General features: G+C 43.6%; 1 protein-coding gene across 1 annotated transcript in view; it reads right to left on the bottom strand.

The window, feature by feature from the left end:
• The window catches only part of LOC139753865 (uncharacterized), a 63,933-nt gene extending 48,374 nt beyond the window's left edge, over nucleotides 1-15,559 (bottom strand). The window contains exon 1 of the mRNA XM_071670813.1: nucleotides 15,208-15,559. Within this exon, the coding sequence (XP_071526914.1) occupies nucleotides 15,208-15,421 (214 nt within the window). The 5' untranslated portion in view covers nucleotides 15,422-15,559. The remainder of the gene's footprint in view (nucleotides 1-15,207) is intronic.
• Nucleotides 15,560-16,716: the final 1,157 nt, after the last annotated feature.

Raw genomic sequence — 16,716 nt, 5'->3', positions numbered from 1 at the left:
TTACATTATATTATATTATACTTGAATCGCCATTTTCCGCGTTAGCGAGGTAGCGTTACGAACAGAGAACTGAGCCTTAGAGGGAATATCCTCACTTGGACCCCTTCTCTCTCCCATTTTAGGAAAATTGAAAATGGGAGGGGAAGATTTCCAGCCCCCCGCTCCCTACCCTTTTAGTCGCCTTGTACGACACGCAGGGAATACAGGTTTCAGAAGTGGTGAGGATGTGTGGATCAGGTGTTGCTCTGAAGAGTGTATGTGAGAAGTACTTAGTAAAACAAATGGATTTCTATGTGGCATTTATGGATCCGGAGAAGGTATATGATAGAGTTGATAGAGATGCTCTGTGGAAGGTATTAAGAGTATATGGTGGGGAAGGTAAGTTGCTAGAAGCAGTGAAAAGTTCTTATCGAGGATCTAAGGCATGTGAGCGAGTAGGAAGAGAGGAAAGTGATTGGTTCCCAGTGAATGTCGGTTTGCGGCATGGGTGTGTGATGTCTCCATGGTTGTTTAATTTGTTTATGGATTGGGTTGTTAAGGAGGTGAATGCAAGAGTTTTGGAGAGAGGCGCAAGTATGGAGTCTGTTGTGGATGAGAGAGCTTGGGAAGTGAGTCAGCTTTTGTTTGCTGATGATACAACGCTGGTGGCTGATTCGGGTGAAAAACTGCAGAAATTGGTGACTGAGTTTGGTAAAGTGTGTGAAAGAAGAAAGCTGAGAGTAAATGTAAATAAGAGCAAGGTTATTAGGTACAGTAGGGTTGAGGGACAAGTCAATTGGGAGGTAAGTTTGAATGGAGAAAAACTGGAGGAAGTGAAGTGTTTTAGATATCTGAGAGTGGATTTGACAGCAGATGGAACCATGGAAGTGGAAGTGAGTCATAGGGTGGGAAGGGGGCGAAAGTTCTGGGAGCGTTGAAGAATGTGTGGAAGACGAGAAAGTTATCTCGGAGAGCAAAAAATGGATATGTTTAAAGGAATAGTGGTTCCAACAATGTTATATGGTTGCGAGGCGTGGGCTATAGATAGGGTTGTGCGGAGGAGGATGGAGGTGTTGGATATGAAGTATATATATATATATATATATATATATATATATATATATATATATATATATATATATATATATATATATGTAGGGATAGGGGAGAAAGAATACTTCCCACGTATTCCCTGTGTGTCGTCGAAGGCAACCAAAAGGAGAGGGAGCGGGGGCTGGAAATCCTCCCCTCCTATTTTTTAATTTTCCAAAAGAAGGAATAGAGAAGGGGGCCAAGTGAGGATATTCCCTCTTAGGCTCGGTCCTCTGTTCTTAACGCTACCTCGCTAATGCCGGAAATGGCGAATATATATATATATATATATATATATATATATATATATATATATATATATTTCTTTTTCTTTCATACTATTCGCCATTTCCCGCGTTAGCAAGGTAGCGTTAAGAACAGAGGACTGGGCCTCTGAGGGAATATCCTCACCTGGCCTCGTTCTCTGTTCCTTCTTTTGGAAAATCAAAAAAAAAACGAGAGGGGAGGATTTCCAGCCCCCCACTCCCTCCCCTTTTAGTCGCCTTCTACGACACGCAGGGAATACGTGGGAAGTATTGTTTCTCCCCTATCCCCAGGGATATATATATATATATATATATATATATATATATATATATATATATATATATATATTTTTTTTTTTTTTGCTTTGTCGCTGTCTCTCGCATTTGCGAGGTAGCACAAGGAAAGAGAAGAAAGAAATGGCCCAACTCACCCCCATACACATGTATATACACACCTGTCCACACACGCAAACATACACACCCATACATCTCAATGTACACATATATATATACACACACAGACACATACATATATACCCATGCACACAATTCACACTGCCTGCCTTTATTCATTCCCATCGCCACCTCGCCACACATGGAATACCATCCCCTCCCCCCTCATGTATGCGAGGTAGCGCTAGGAAAAGATAACAAAGGCCCCATTCGTTCACACTCAGTCTCCAGCTGTCATGCAATAATGCCCGAAACCACAGCTCCCTTTCCACATCCAGGCCCCACACAGCTTTCCATGGTTTACCCCAGACGCTTCACATGCCCTGATTCAATCCACTGACAGCACGTCAACCCCGGTATACCACATCGATCCAATTCACTCTATTCCTTGCCCGCCTTTCACCCTCCTGCATGTTCAGGCCCCGATCACTCAAAATCTGTTTCACTCCATCTTTCCACCTCCAATTTGGTCTCCCACTTCTCCTCGTTCCCTCCACCTCCGACACATATATCCTCTTGGTCAATCTTTCCTCACTCATTCTCTCCATATGCCCAAACCATTTCAAAACACCCTCTTCTGCTCTCTCAACCACGCTCTTTTTATTTCCACACATCTCTCTTACCCTTACATTACTTACTCGATCAAACCACTTCACACCACACATTGTCCTCAAACATCTCATTTCCAGCACATCCACCCTCCTGCGCACAACTCTATCCATGGCCCACGCCTCGCAACCATACAACATTGTTGGAACCACTATTCCTTCAAACATACCCATTTTTACTTTCCGAGATAATGTTCTCGACTTCCACACATTCTTCAATGCTCCCAGGATTTTCGCCCCCTTTCCCACCCTATGATTCACTTCCGCTTCCATGGTTCCATCCGCTGCCAGATCCACTCCCAGATATCTAAAACACTTTACTTCCTGGTCGAGGTGGTGTGCAAAGTGAGAGGGTTAGGGAAAATGATTTGGTAAACTGAGAAGAGGTAGTAAAAGCTTTGCGGAAGATGAAAGCCGGCAAGGCAGCAGGTTTGGATGGTATTGCAGAGGAATTTATGAAAAAAGGGGGTGACTGTATTGTTGACCGGTTGGTAAGATTATTTAATGTATGTATGACTCATGGTGTCGTAGAAGGCGACTAGAGGGGACGGGAGCGGGGGGCCAGAAATCCTCCCCTCCTTGTATTTTTTAACTTTCTAAAATGGGAAACAGAAGAAGGAGTCACGCGGGGAGTGCTCATCCTCCTCGAAGGCTCAGACTGGGGTGTCTAAATGTGTGTGGATGTAACCAAGATGTGAAAAAAGGAGAGATAGGTAGTACGTTTGAGGAAAGGAACCTGGATGTTTTGGCTCTGAGTGAAACGAAGCTCAAGGGTAAAGGGGAAGAGTGGTTTGGGAATGTCTTGGGAGTAAAGTCAGGGGTTAGTGAGAGGACAAGAGCAAGGGAAGGAGTAGCAGTACTCCTGAAACAGGAGTTGTGGGAGTATGTGATAGAATGTAAGAAAGTAAATTCTCGATCAATATGGGTAAAAATGAAAGTTTATGGAGAGAGATGGGTGATTATTGGTGCATATGCACCTGGGCATGAGAAGTAGGATCATGAGAGGCAAGTGTTTTGGGAGCAGCTGAATGAGTGTGTTAGTGGTTTTGATGCACGAGACCGGGTTATAGTGATAGGTGATTTGAATGCAAAGGTGAGTAATGTGGCAGTTGAGGGAATAATTGGTATACATGGGGTGTTCAGTGTTGTAAATGGAAATGGTGAAGAGCTTGTAGATTTATGTGCTGAAAAAGGACTGGTGATTGGGAATACCTGGTTTAAAAAGCGAGATATACATAAGTATACGTATGTAAGTAGGAGAGATGGCCAGGGTGCGTTACTGGATTACGTGTTAATTGACAGGCGCGCGAAAGAGAGACTTTTGGATGTTAATGTGTAACTGCACGGATGTCTGATCATTATCTTGTGGAGGCTAAGGTGAAGATTTGTATGGGTTTTCAGAAAAGAAGAGTGAATGTTGGGGTGAAGAGGGTGGTGAGAGTAAGTGAGCTTGGGAAGGAGACTTGTGTGAGGAAGTACCAGGAGAGACTGAGTACAGAATGGAAAAAGGTGAGAACAATGGAAGTAAGGGGAGTGGGGGAGGAATGGGATGTATTTAGGGAATCAGTGATGGATTGCGCAAAAGATGCTTGTGGCATGAGAAGCGTGGGAGGTGGGTTGATTAGAAAGGGTAGTGAGTGGTGGGATGAAGAAGTAAGATTATTAGTGAAAGAGAAGAGAGAGGCATTTGGACGATTTTTTCAGGGAAAAAATGCAATTGAGTGGGAGATGTATAAAAGAAAGAGACAGGAGGTCAAGAGAAAGGTGCAAGAGGTGAAAAAGAGGGCAAATGAGAGTTGGGGTGAGAGAGTATCAATAAATTTTAGGGAGAATAAAAAGATGTTCTGGAAGGAGGTAAATAAAGTGCATAAGACAAGGGAGCAAATGGGAACTTCAGTGAAGGGCGCTAATGGTAAGGTGATAACAAGTAGTGGTGATGTGAGAAGGAGATGGAGTGAGTATTTTGAAGGTTTGTTGAATGTGTTTGATGATAGAGTGGCAGATATAGGGTGTTTTGGTCGAGGTGGTGTGCAAAGTGAGAGGGTTAGGGAAAATGATTTGGTAAACAGAGAAGAGGTAGTAAAAGCTTTGCGGAAGATGAGAGCCGGCAAGGCAGCAGGTTTGGATGGTATTGCAGTGGAATTTATTAAAAAAGGGGGTGACTGTATTGTTGACTGGTTGGTAAGGTTATTTAATGTATGTATGACTCATGGTGAGGTGCCTGAGGATTGGCGGAATGCGTGCATAGTGCCATTGTACAAAGGCAAAGGGGATAAGAGTGAGTGCTCAAATTACAGAGGTATAAGTTTGTTGAGTATTCCTGGTAAATTATATGGGAGGGTATTGACTGAGAGGGTGAAGGCATGTACAGAGCATCAGATTGGGGAAGAGCAGTGTGGTTTCAGAAGTGGTAGAGGATGTGTGGATCAGGTGTTTGCTTTGAAGAATGTATGTGAGAAATACTTAGAAAAGCAAATGGATTTGTATGTAGCATTTATAGATCTGGAGAAGGCATATGATAGAGTTGATAGAGATGCTCTGTGGAAGGTATTAAGAATATATGGTGTGGGAGGCAAGTTGTTAGAAGCAGTGAAAAGTTTTTATCGAGGATGTAAGGCATGTGTACGTGTAGGAAGAGAGGAAAGTGATTGGTTCTCAGTGAATGTAGGTTTGCGGCAGGGGTGTATGATGTCTCCATGGTTGTTTAATTTGTTTATGGATGGGGTTGTTAGAGAGGTGAATGCAAGAGCTTTGGAAAGAGGGGCAAGTATGAAGTCTGTTGTGGATGAGAGAACTTGGGAAGTGAGTCAGTTGTTGTTCGCTGATGATACAGTGCTGGTGGCTGATTCATGTGAGAAACTGCAGAAGCTGGTGACTGAGTTTGGTAAAGTGTGTGAAAGAAGAAAGTTAAGAGTAAATGTGAATAAGAGCAAGGTTATTAGGTACAGTAGGGTTGAGGGTCAAGTCAATTGAGAGGTAAGTTTGAATGGAGAAAAACTGGAGGAAGTAAAGTGTTTCATATATATATATATATATATATATATATATATATATATATATATATATATATATATATATATATATATATATATATATATATATATATATATATGCGAGAATGAATGAAAAAAATAAATATATGTATATATGTTGATAACCATGTGGAGAATGAAACACAATAAATTCTTAAGTGCACTTTCATGTAATTATCACATCGTCAGGGGAGATACAAGAATGTGATAGAAGACGTAGAACAGTCAGTTGATATACAAGGAAGAGACGTAGCTAAGACGCCATTGGTAAACATGCGTTACCGGATGGTGGTGTTCGGGTCTGGCATCATGTGTCATAAAATTCTTATTAAGTGTAAAGGAAACGAAATTGTTTACAAATTTTGCCTAAGATAAAGATATCCAGTTTGCATAGACCTTTACTAAAATTGTTATAATTCTTTGTGTATTTAATGATAGAAGAATCAATATTTCTCGTGGTAAAGGACAGTTAATAAATGAATTAGCGTTACTCCAGTCAATACAATGGTCATCATTTCTAACAAGATTAAACAAAGGATTTGATTCTTGTCCTGTTCTTATACTTTACTTACGTTGCTTAAGTCTAACATGAAGATCCTTACCAGTCTGTAAACACAGCTCGTAGAATTTTCTGGCGAGTTTTTGATTTAAGATATTCTTCATAGTGTTGTTACTGCTGATGGCTACATTTTCCATAAGGATTTAAGCAAACTGGGAAGTAATGTAGAATTATCACTAAAAGGGAGAACCAAAAGGTCATTGGTATCAAGAGGAGGTTTGGATTTATAGAATGATTTCTTTACCAACTTAGGAGATTTATCAATGGAATATCTAGGATACTTTAACTTGGATCCAGTGAAATATATCTCAAACTCATCATCAATAAATTCCGAACTTCATATACGTAATGACCATTGTATTGACTGGAGTAATTCTAATTCAATTATTAACTGTAACTCCTTTACCACAAAAAATATCATTAAGTCTTCTATTATAAGAATTGCAACATCAATATTAGTGAAGATCTATACGAAGTGGATAGCTTTGTCGTAGGCAAAAATTTGTAAAAGTTTCGTTTCCTGTACACATGATAAAAGTTTTATGATAGACTTGATGCCAGACCCGAACATCACCAACCCGAACACCACCATCCGGTAACGCTTGTTTACCAATGGCGTCTCAGCTACGTCTCTTCCTTGTATACCAATGACTTCTACGTCTTCTGTCTCATTCATGTATCTTACAACAGTGTTCTTGATAACTTATCGTTATCAAATCTTGGACAATCGCATGTTTACCGAATGGCGTCCTAGCTTTGTCTCTTGGTTGTATATCAAATGACTGTTATACTTCTCTTGTGTCTCCCCTGATGATGTGATTCTTACATGAAAGAGCTCTTGGGAACTTATCGTGTTTCATTTTTCCCGTGGACTCATAGACGAAGAATGGCCCATCCACTCATATACACATGTATGTACATAAATGCCCACATACGCACATATACATACATATACATATCAACATATACATACATATACACACACACACGCAATTAAATACATACACACGTACACATTCATACTTGCTTGCCTTCATCCATTCCTGTGTGTGTGTTAATCCATTTGTATCTATGGTTAGGAGACTAATGTCTCATGAGGCTTTACATCCGCGTCATATAAAGTTTAATTTTCCAACAGCACTCGCACTCGTTCCCCTGCACCGAGTGGCCACAGCGCAGTCGCTTTAAAAAATGCTCACTCACGTCTCTCTGAACACTTACGCTCTTTATCTATGACTTCGAAGGGTTGCTGCATTTAAACATCCTCGTTGCGTTTTTGCGGCTATCATCTCTCTTTGTATTCTTCTTTCCCCCAGATATGGCAGATTGAGGTCATCTCTTTCCTCGTCGTAAGGTCCTTAAAGCTCTGTCCTTTGTTGCTATGCTCGTCTCATCCCTCCGAACGCTTTCGAGCAGTTGTGTGCGAGTCCTTTGGTTGGATAGACCAGAGCATTGCGTCATATTGCAACCGAGGTCGGACGTGTTACTGTCCACGTAATTAAGGGCCTATTTCAGGTTGACTGAGGTAATGCAGTAGTTTGCCTCCCTCACGGTCCTCCTCGCACAATATCTAACGACTCTGTCATTTGTTTCTCCAGAGAAACCATACTCGCTACCCAATCTGTTTCAACCCTTTCCTCTCTTCATAACTTAGCATTCTCTATTGTTTAATCCGACCACTGCTCTCTGTATCTCGGTCTGTCTCGCGATGTTTCCCCTGTTCTTGCTGCTTCGCGCTTCTCTCGACAGAAAAATCCTGAAATGATTCCTCGTATTTGGGGGGCTAATAATTTACCGAGATCGAAATTAGTAATTGTGCCGTGCCCCAATAACACTATGAGCCCCGACAGACCTTATCTGTCATCCTGTGTTTCTGTGTTCCTTCCCGTTAGATAGCTGTCAGTCCACTGAAGTAGCCATCCTCTGGCCCCATCTTGGGTTATCGTTTCTTCATCGTTACTCTCCTGTGGCCGACACAATATCGAAGGTTTTCCGGCAGTCCAAGAATACATAAACCCTACCTACTTCTCTCCTCTGGGATGTTCCTTCTCATAGAAATCCAGCCAGTTCGGCACACAAAATCTTGCCCCTCTGTATCCATGTTGGTTGTCTGCCGCTCAAGTCGTGCGAATCACGTAACAAATCTTCTCTCTGTTTCCTGCTGATTGGCTCAAGAGTGCAGCAGTTCATGTTCGCTCATGATGCTGCTCTTTCATTCAGGGATATTTAAACGTCACTCACTTTGGCGCTACCCGGGTTGTCCGTCCACCAACTATGTCGGAACTTTGCTCTCGCAGAGAGAGAGAGAGAGAGAGAGAGAGAGAGAGAGAGAGAGAGAGAGAGAGAGAGAGAGAGAGAGAGAGAGAGAGAGAGAGAGAGAGAGAGAGAGAGCATAAAGATCACCTGTGGTTTACCAAAGGTGTCTGCTGATTCTTAAATACAAACTCACTCCTGGATTTCGTCACTTCCAGTGGAATTTTTCTCCATATAATCTTGGGTGTCTTCTTCCCCCAGATGGTAGCAGTGGTCCCTTCTGAACTACTGGCGCAGACCGGCGCTGGAACTTCGTCTTTCTGAACCTCCTGGCCCGTTTACCGTTAGTTTGTCAATTGCAGATGTGTGTGACTCTTTCCTGTGTTCTTTGGACGTAGCACATCACTCCCTCGTCCCTGATCCCCTCCGTATCTTTTGAGTGCAGCCTAGCTTCTCTGCCTCATGTCTCGTCTGTGCATTTCTGAATTTTGTATCGTTTTCCCTTCTTGTTATACCGAGAATAGCTGAGGTCGGTTTTAGGAATGGGTACACCAAGAGAAAACTCGGGCGTGTGGTCAGGCTCCAGACAGCTTGTGTTCTGATCCCTCAAAGACTACTGACGCAGGTCAGCCCACACTTCAGAAGTCCACGACAGGAGTGTTTACCAGGTCTCTTCCTTGTTTATCGTGTGTTTTCGTGACCAGTCCCTTCGGCTAAATATCTTCAAGAACCCACCAGCGCCCTTGCTTTTTGTCGTCACACTTCTCGGAATGCCTTATCTGCAGATCGTTAGCTATATACACCAAGCAGATAAGGCTGAGATAAGGTTGAGGTCAGCGTTCCACTGTTAAGCAGCCACAACCGTTCGTGGTTAATCCCACTCATTCACTCCCTCTCACTGGCTGCTCTCCCACTCATTCAGTCTCTCTCACTGGCTGCTCTCCCACTCGTTCAGTCTCTCTCACTGGCTGCTCTCCCACTCATTCAGTCTCTCTCACTGGCTGCTCTCCCACTCGTTCAGTCTCTCTCACTGGCTGCTCTCCCACTCGTTCAGTCTCTCTCACTGGCTGCTCTCCCACTCATTCAGTCTCTCTCACTGGCTGCTCTCCCACTCGTTCAGTCTCTCTCACTGGCTGCTCTCCCACTCGTTCAGTCTCTCTCACTGGCTGCTCTCCCACTCGTTCAGTCTCTCTCACTGGCTGCTCTCCCACTCAATCAGTCTCTCTCACTGGCTGCTCTCCCACTCGTTCAGTCTCTCTCACTGGCTGCTCTCCCACTCGTTCAGTCTCTCTCACTGGCTGCTCTCCCACTCATTCAGTCTCTCTCACTGGCTGCTCTCCCACTCATTCAGTCTCTCTCACTGGCTGCTCTCCCACTCGTTCAGTCTCTCTCACTGGCTGCTCTCCCACTCGTTCAGTCTCTCTCACTGGCTGCTCTCCCACTCATTCAGTCTCTCTCACTGGCTGCTATACCACAACCTCCCTTTCTCAATAGCTCCTCTCTTTCCCGTTTCCTTTCCCCTCCCCCAAGCCACTCTCCCACTCACACCCCTCTCTCCCTGGCCACTATCCTACTCGCTCCCTCCTTCCCGGATACTCTTCCACTCACATCCTTTCTCTCTGGCCTCTCTCCCAGTTGTTTCCTCTCTCTCTGGCCGCTTTCCCACTCACTCCAACGACATAGCGCGCGCCCACACACACACACACACGCACACACACACACACACACACACACACACACACACACACACACACACACACACATACACACACACACACACACACACACACACACACACACACACACACACACACAAACACAAACAGGATACTACAAATAGGCAATTACAATTATACTCGCTACCACCAAGGAATTTTTCAACCCATATTATCTTCCTTGTTATCTCGGCAAAAAAAAAAAAAATAGTGAGGTACCAGATCACAAAACTCCGTGACACAGTTCCTCCTTCTGGTTATTTTCTACCACACACTCCCTCCATGCTGGTCGCCTCTTCTCTGGAGATCATCATACTCATCCTCGTTACATTTGGACTACCTTGCACTGGTGGATCATCCCGTACTGAATAAGCTTCCCATTGGACAAGTTCGTCTTGGAAATCACTCCAATTTGGACTCACTTATCACCTCTGGTAGTGACGTGAGTGTGGCTCAGTAGCTGAAGTGAGTCTAAGCTATTTGAAAAAGACATGACCCATGACTCTCCAACAAGCCACTACCAACGACTCTCCAACAAGCCACTACCAACGACTCTCCAACAAGACACGACCAACGACACTCCAACAAGATACGACCAACGACACTCCAACAAGACACGACCAACGACACTCCAACAAGACACGACCAACGACTCTCCAACAAGACAAAACCAACGACTCTCCAACAAGACACGACCAACGACACTCCAACAAGACACGACCAACGACACTTCAACAAGACACGACCGACACAACACATGACCAACGACTTTCTAAGAAGACACAATCACCCACCGTCCAACAACATGACTTGACCAAAGACCCTACAGCAACAGGACTTGACCAAAGACCCTCCAACAACAATGCTTGACCAAAGACCCTCCAACAACAATACTTGACCAAAGACCCTCCAACAACAATACTTGACCAAAGACCCTCCAACAACAAAACTTGACCAAATACCCTCCAACAACAAGAATTGACCAAAGACCCTCCAACAGTAAGACTTAACCAAAGACCCTCCAACAGTAAGACTTAACCAAAGACCCTCCAACAGTAAGACTTAACCAAAGACCCTCCAACAACAAGAACGTCCGTCCAACAACAAGATACAAACCGTCGCAAACAAACGACTCCAAGACGCACAATATTATGACCTGGGGTTCTGGCTCGACACCACGACTTTGTAATCAGTCACGATTACATTAACCTGCTGGAATCATAATCACAATCACCAATCCAAAAATGTAACTATGTAACTGACTATTATTATTTCCACAGTTTAAACGACTACTCATAATTACAGTTCATACATAAGAAGGTAATCAAACGCCCCATCCACACATCAAGCCAATTATATTATCTACATATCACTCAGGTCTTAAGCCATTGTTGCCATATTAACACGACACCAGAAGGACTTAAAGCCAGTGATAATTACAGTTCATACATAAGAAGGTAATCAAACGCCTCATCCACACATCAAGCCAATTATATTATCTACATATCACTCAGGTCTTAAGCCATTGTTGCCATATCAACACGACACCAGAAGGACTTAAAGCCAGTGATAATTACAGTTCATACATAAGAAGGTAATCAAACGCCTCATCCACACATCAAGCCAATTATATTATCTACATATCACTCAGGTCTTAAGCCATTGTTGCCATATCAACACGACACCAGAAGGACTTAAAGCCAGTAATAACACTGAATGAACTTCGTACCGCACTGAACGACCATAATGTCTCTGAAATGTAGGCGACGTCAATCAGTGTGAAATCCCCTCTTCCAGAAACGCTGAATAAGCGCTCAGTAGCGGGCTGATGAAGGCTTTCGAGCCACAGGGCCAGGGTGGACGACATAGGCAGAAGCTGTGATGCCGCTACATAGCAGACTGAGGTATTGCTGTACCTTACATTAACCACTGTACCTCCTGTACTCGTAAGTCACCATCTTCCGTTGTATGAAATGCTTCGATCTCATCGAAAATGTTTTCGAAGCACTAGAGGATTTCAGCAGCATAACTCACGATGATTCCCTCACGTTAGATAGAGATAGGATAACCAGAAATAGCGGTAGGAAGGTAAGGATAATACAAAAGTGGACAATAATAGTTTTGTCCTCTGGACTCGTTACGGAACATCAGAACGCACAACCACATGATATTCTCAAAGCGAAGACTGTCAGTGCATTCAAATCAAAGTCCGAAGGAGACTTTAATGATATCAATTATCAGTGAGTAATCCACTTAAAGAATGACATTATGATAATTACGTATTTCAATATTCCTTTTTTTTTTCTTTACTGAAAGAACTCCCTGTCCAGGGTCTCCCGGCAGGTGAAATTAGATCAGACGATGTTTCCCAAGCGATTGTATAGCTCTCGCATGTCTATATATTAACGTGATGTTCCTTTACGAGTATTCTATACCTGGCGGGTGATCCGGAGCGAGGCGGTGGGTGGAGGGAACATTGAGAAACATATTGACCCCATTCATGTAAGTTGGGAATTGAGGTTACTACTCTCCTTCCTCCGGCAGATAAGCTCGTCGTAGACTGCCAGGTTCTCTGTTATCTGTCCCTCCCAAGTCTCTGAGACGGATTTTCCCCAGACATTCTAGATTTCAAGACAGTTCACCTCCTACATACGTGCGCGATAGTCAGGACTTGATAAAGATTTGTGTGTGCTGCTGCAAACTGGCTGTTATCACCTCGCCTCCTCGCTCACTGATAAGATTGAAGCAGAAGGGAGGAGGGTAGACGTCGCTGTACCCATCGCTCTCTCCTGATGGATGTATGACGGCTGCACTGGACTGTCAGAACGTGCCAGTGAAGACTCGTTTTTTGTGATATGTCAAGACGGTAAGACATATGTATATCTTTTTGTTTATCTAAGTTACAGGTAGCCTAAGTAGGTGGATAGCGACGTAAAAGGACTCTCTAAAAGGGTTGAATTCATAATCATTTCAAAAGTGATCTAAATGTGGTTATGCTTTCCATGATTTCTAGAGCTTCATAGGTTACTCTATAATTACGTTTCAACACAGTACGATTACCAGTTATAGACAAGGACACTGAAAATAATGTAGGTTACCATCGTCTCCATCAGAGGGACAGCCCATCCTGTCTCCTTCCCTGTATTTCATTTTCTAACCTTTTGATTCATTTCTTCCGTTCATCTTTTTTTTCCCCTTCCTATTCTCACCTGTGAGAAACAACAGTGATAGACGATCACAGGTGATTACGATTACCCCCAGCCCATTCGTCGACAGTTAATTGGTCGTGGCCTTTTGATAGGTTCGAATCCTGATTGTACCGGTCGGTCCACAGTCAACCCAGCTATTCATCCACCCTTTAGGGATTGGTCGATAAAATGGGTTCCTGACTCAAGTTAGGGTACATCCAGACGTTAAGCTGATTGGACGATAATTCCCTGGCGGTGTTTTGTTACCTTTGAATATCGGTGTTACATCGGCAAATCTCCATTTCGTCTTGAACATTTCCCGTAGCAAGTGACTCCCTGATATTGGGCAGCCGGGTGTTCAACGAAATCGCTCATGTTTGACAAATCTTCTTGATCTCTTTTATGAAAAAAATATCAGTACGTATTTCGATTTAGAAATAATCGATACACTTCAGGAAATTGGCTGACTGGCCGTCACTAGAGTAGTCATGCCTTACAATGGTTAGACGTAACAAATGGTGTGTCACAGGGATCAGTACCGGGTTCTATTTCTCATATATAGATTAACGATATGGATTATAGGCTTCACCGTAAGATCTCTCAATTTGCGGATGATACTAAGTTAGGAAATATATCTACGACAGAAACTGAACGCCGGGCCGCTTCAAACAGCCACGGACAAACTAACGTACTAGATTAACAGGTGGCAAACGAATCTTTATATCAATAACAGCGACTAGGCTAACAGGTGGCAAACGAATCTTTATATCAATAAGAACAACTAGGCTAACAGGTGGCAAACGAATCTTTATATCAATAACAGCGACTAGGCTAACAGGTGGCAAACGAATCTTTATATCAATAAGAGCGACTAGGCTAACAGGTGGCAAACAAATCTTTATATCAATAACCGCAAAGTCTGACATATCACCAGTGAAAATGAAAAGGCAAGCAACAATATGAATTGTCTTGAGCTACAAAAGGCCATTGAAGAAAAGGACGTGGGTGTAATCATCTCTGGTGATCTTTAGCCAGGCGAAGCAGTGAGCAGAACCAGTAGAAAAAAAAAAAGGGTGGGGGGGTAACAAAATTCTTGGATTCATAAGAAGGACTTTCGATTCCAAGTCTCGGGAAGTAATCCTTACTCTTCACAACTCACTAGTTACGTCCCCATCTTGAATACTGTATTCACTTATGGTCACCATACTTTAGAAAAGACAAAGACAGAATGGAGAGAGCACAGAGGCTAGCTGTAAAGATGATTCCCGACCTGAGAAACAAATTCTGTGACAACCAACGAAAAGAATCAAATCTATTTAGTTCGGAAAAGAGAAGGTTGATAGGCGATCTAACACAGGTATTCATAATTATCAGTCTTCGATAATCTCGAGCTAACGAGTCACTTATAGATAAATTCTCTGATATCACTCGTGGTAATGGATACAAACTTATGGGCAAAAGTTTTACCTCGACTGAGGCGAATTATTTTTTTAACAGGATTGTTAACCTGATGGAACGATCTGCCATTTAGAGTAAATGAAAGAAGTACCAGGATACGTTTAAGCGTAGCCTTGATAATTATTTCGCTTCAAATTTATGACTGATATTATTTCCTCGTTAGCAACACGATAATTTAGTCCTTCCTCTTTAGAAAAAAAAAAAATAAATCTGTATGTATTTTTACTCCTACAACAAAATTATTTTCCATTATCAGAAACAGCCTCGTAAGGACCCAGTGGTTTGTTGCTGTGTGAATTCAGTTCTGTTCATCTCAATTCATGAAGCTGAATTTTAAGAATACTCCCACTGTCAAAAAGTTAACGACACTAAACTCTTTCCCGGTAATGTGGCGCAAGTCGAAGGAGTTCGCCACAAAACTCACGTACCTTCCCGATCAAAACACCGGAGGAAGCAGAGAGAACTATCCTGGATGTCTCGTAATGTTCAAAATAGCAGGAACAGTTCACTGGCCAGCTCCGGACTCCAGCGACGGAGGCCTACGGGTCACTGCTATTGTTCTTTCTTTTTTCCAGATATCTAGAGATTTTGCCTGGGTACGTACCTGGATAGAAAAAGATGTCTTCTCTTGCCCGGGTTGCCTGAGCTGCTGCAGGGTGTTGGGTGAGAGGCACCAGCAGCAGCAGCAGCAGCAAGACAAAGGGTATCAACACGGAGCTCACCCACAGGGACCCACGTCGTGGGGTCCTACATCTCTCACGCTTTCCCACAAGCCACTCATCGCCCTCACCACCCGAGGAGGACGAATGCCGCCACATTAAGTCTCGTCCGCTCAAGGGTCTTCAGTATACTCCTCTACTCCAGTCACCTGCGCTTTGTCTTGCAACGTCAGGCCATCGGCCTAAGAATCATCACTCTTTAAAACGTGTTCAGCTTTATTGTAGTTATTCTAACTGTTCCCAGGCGGCGCTCACTGGCGGAGTCTCTCTATTTCCAGTCCCTGAAAAAGGGTAGAGTGTGACAGGTGACCCACAGATCAGAACTGAGGAGGCACGCTTCCCTCGACGCGACCTGCCTGCCAGCCTCTCAAGGGTGATATGACTGGCAACTCGAATGGCGTCAACGATATGGAATGACAGATAACGCAGCGATAACTGCTGCAACACTCCAGCGAGAAGCTTTGGGCGGTCTGAAACAAGTGACGTATGCTGGTATTAACAGCCTGCCCTTATGCCAAGCGGCGTTCATTCTCCTATACTCCCCCTTCGACGATGAGGTTCCAGAGGGCTTCTCTTTGTGGAGTATTTCGCGGGTGGAAGTAACGTCTTTGATGATGTGTCTTCAGTCACTGATGTGTGAGGACTGTGGATGATGAGATGCGAGGATGAAAATGTTTGAAAGCAAATTCTTGAGACTAATTTCCCTAGATAAAGTTAACCAAGGAGCTAACGAATGTTGACGAAATAATAGAAAGAAACTTCGAAATGTTGATGCGGTTCTGAGGAAGACAGTCGCCTGAGGTATTGCTGCCACAGGTTTATGTGGATTTGCAGGCATGTGGTGAGGGGAAGGGAAACAGCACTGTGGTTGTGTGACGTATGGACGACGGGCTAGAGAGAGAGAGAGAGAGAGAGAGAGAGAGAGAGAGAGAGAGAGAGAGAGAGAGAGAGAGAGAGAGAGAGAGAGAGAGAGAGAAAAAAGAGCGGGGGGGGGGGGACCTGGGCTTCTTGGAAAAGGTTCGTAATCTTTCCTACCGTCTTGTTGCTCAACATGATAAGCTAGCAAAAAGGCAGTGCCCCCAAGGGCAGCTGAACTTATACCTCCGCGTGGAACTGTTCTGCTAGATTGTTAGATATTTCATTTCCGATGAGTAAGACTACATTTTACAAGAAGAAAAGAGTTGGCGGGCAGGGGGGGGGTTGAAATGATTATGACAACATCAGGGTGAGAGAGAGAGAGAGAGAGAGAGAGAGAGAGAGAGAGAGAGAGAGAGAGAGAGAGAGAGAGAGAGAGAGAGAGAGAGAGAACATATACAGAAAATGTACCACTGTGACAATAAGACTTTTGTCGTGATCTGATTGGCTCGTGACCCCTGATAACCCAAGCGTTGATC

The sequence above is a fragment of the Panulirus ornatus genome, chromosome 15 (genome assembly GCF_036320965.1).
Source record: "Panulirus ornatus isolate Po-2019 chromosome 15, ASM3632096v1, whole genome shotgun sequence".
Classification (NCBI taxonomy): Eukaryota; Metazoa; Arthropoda; class Malacostraca; order Decapoda; family Palinuridae; genus Panulirus; species Panulirus ornatus.
This window is presented reverse-complemented; position numbering and strand designations above follow the sequence as displayed.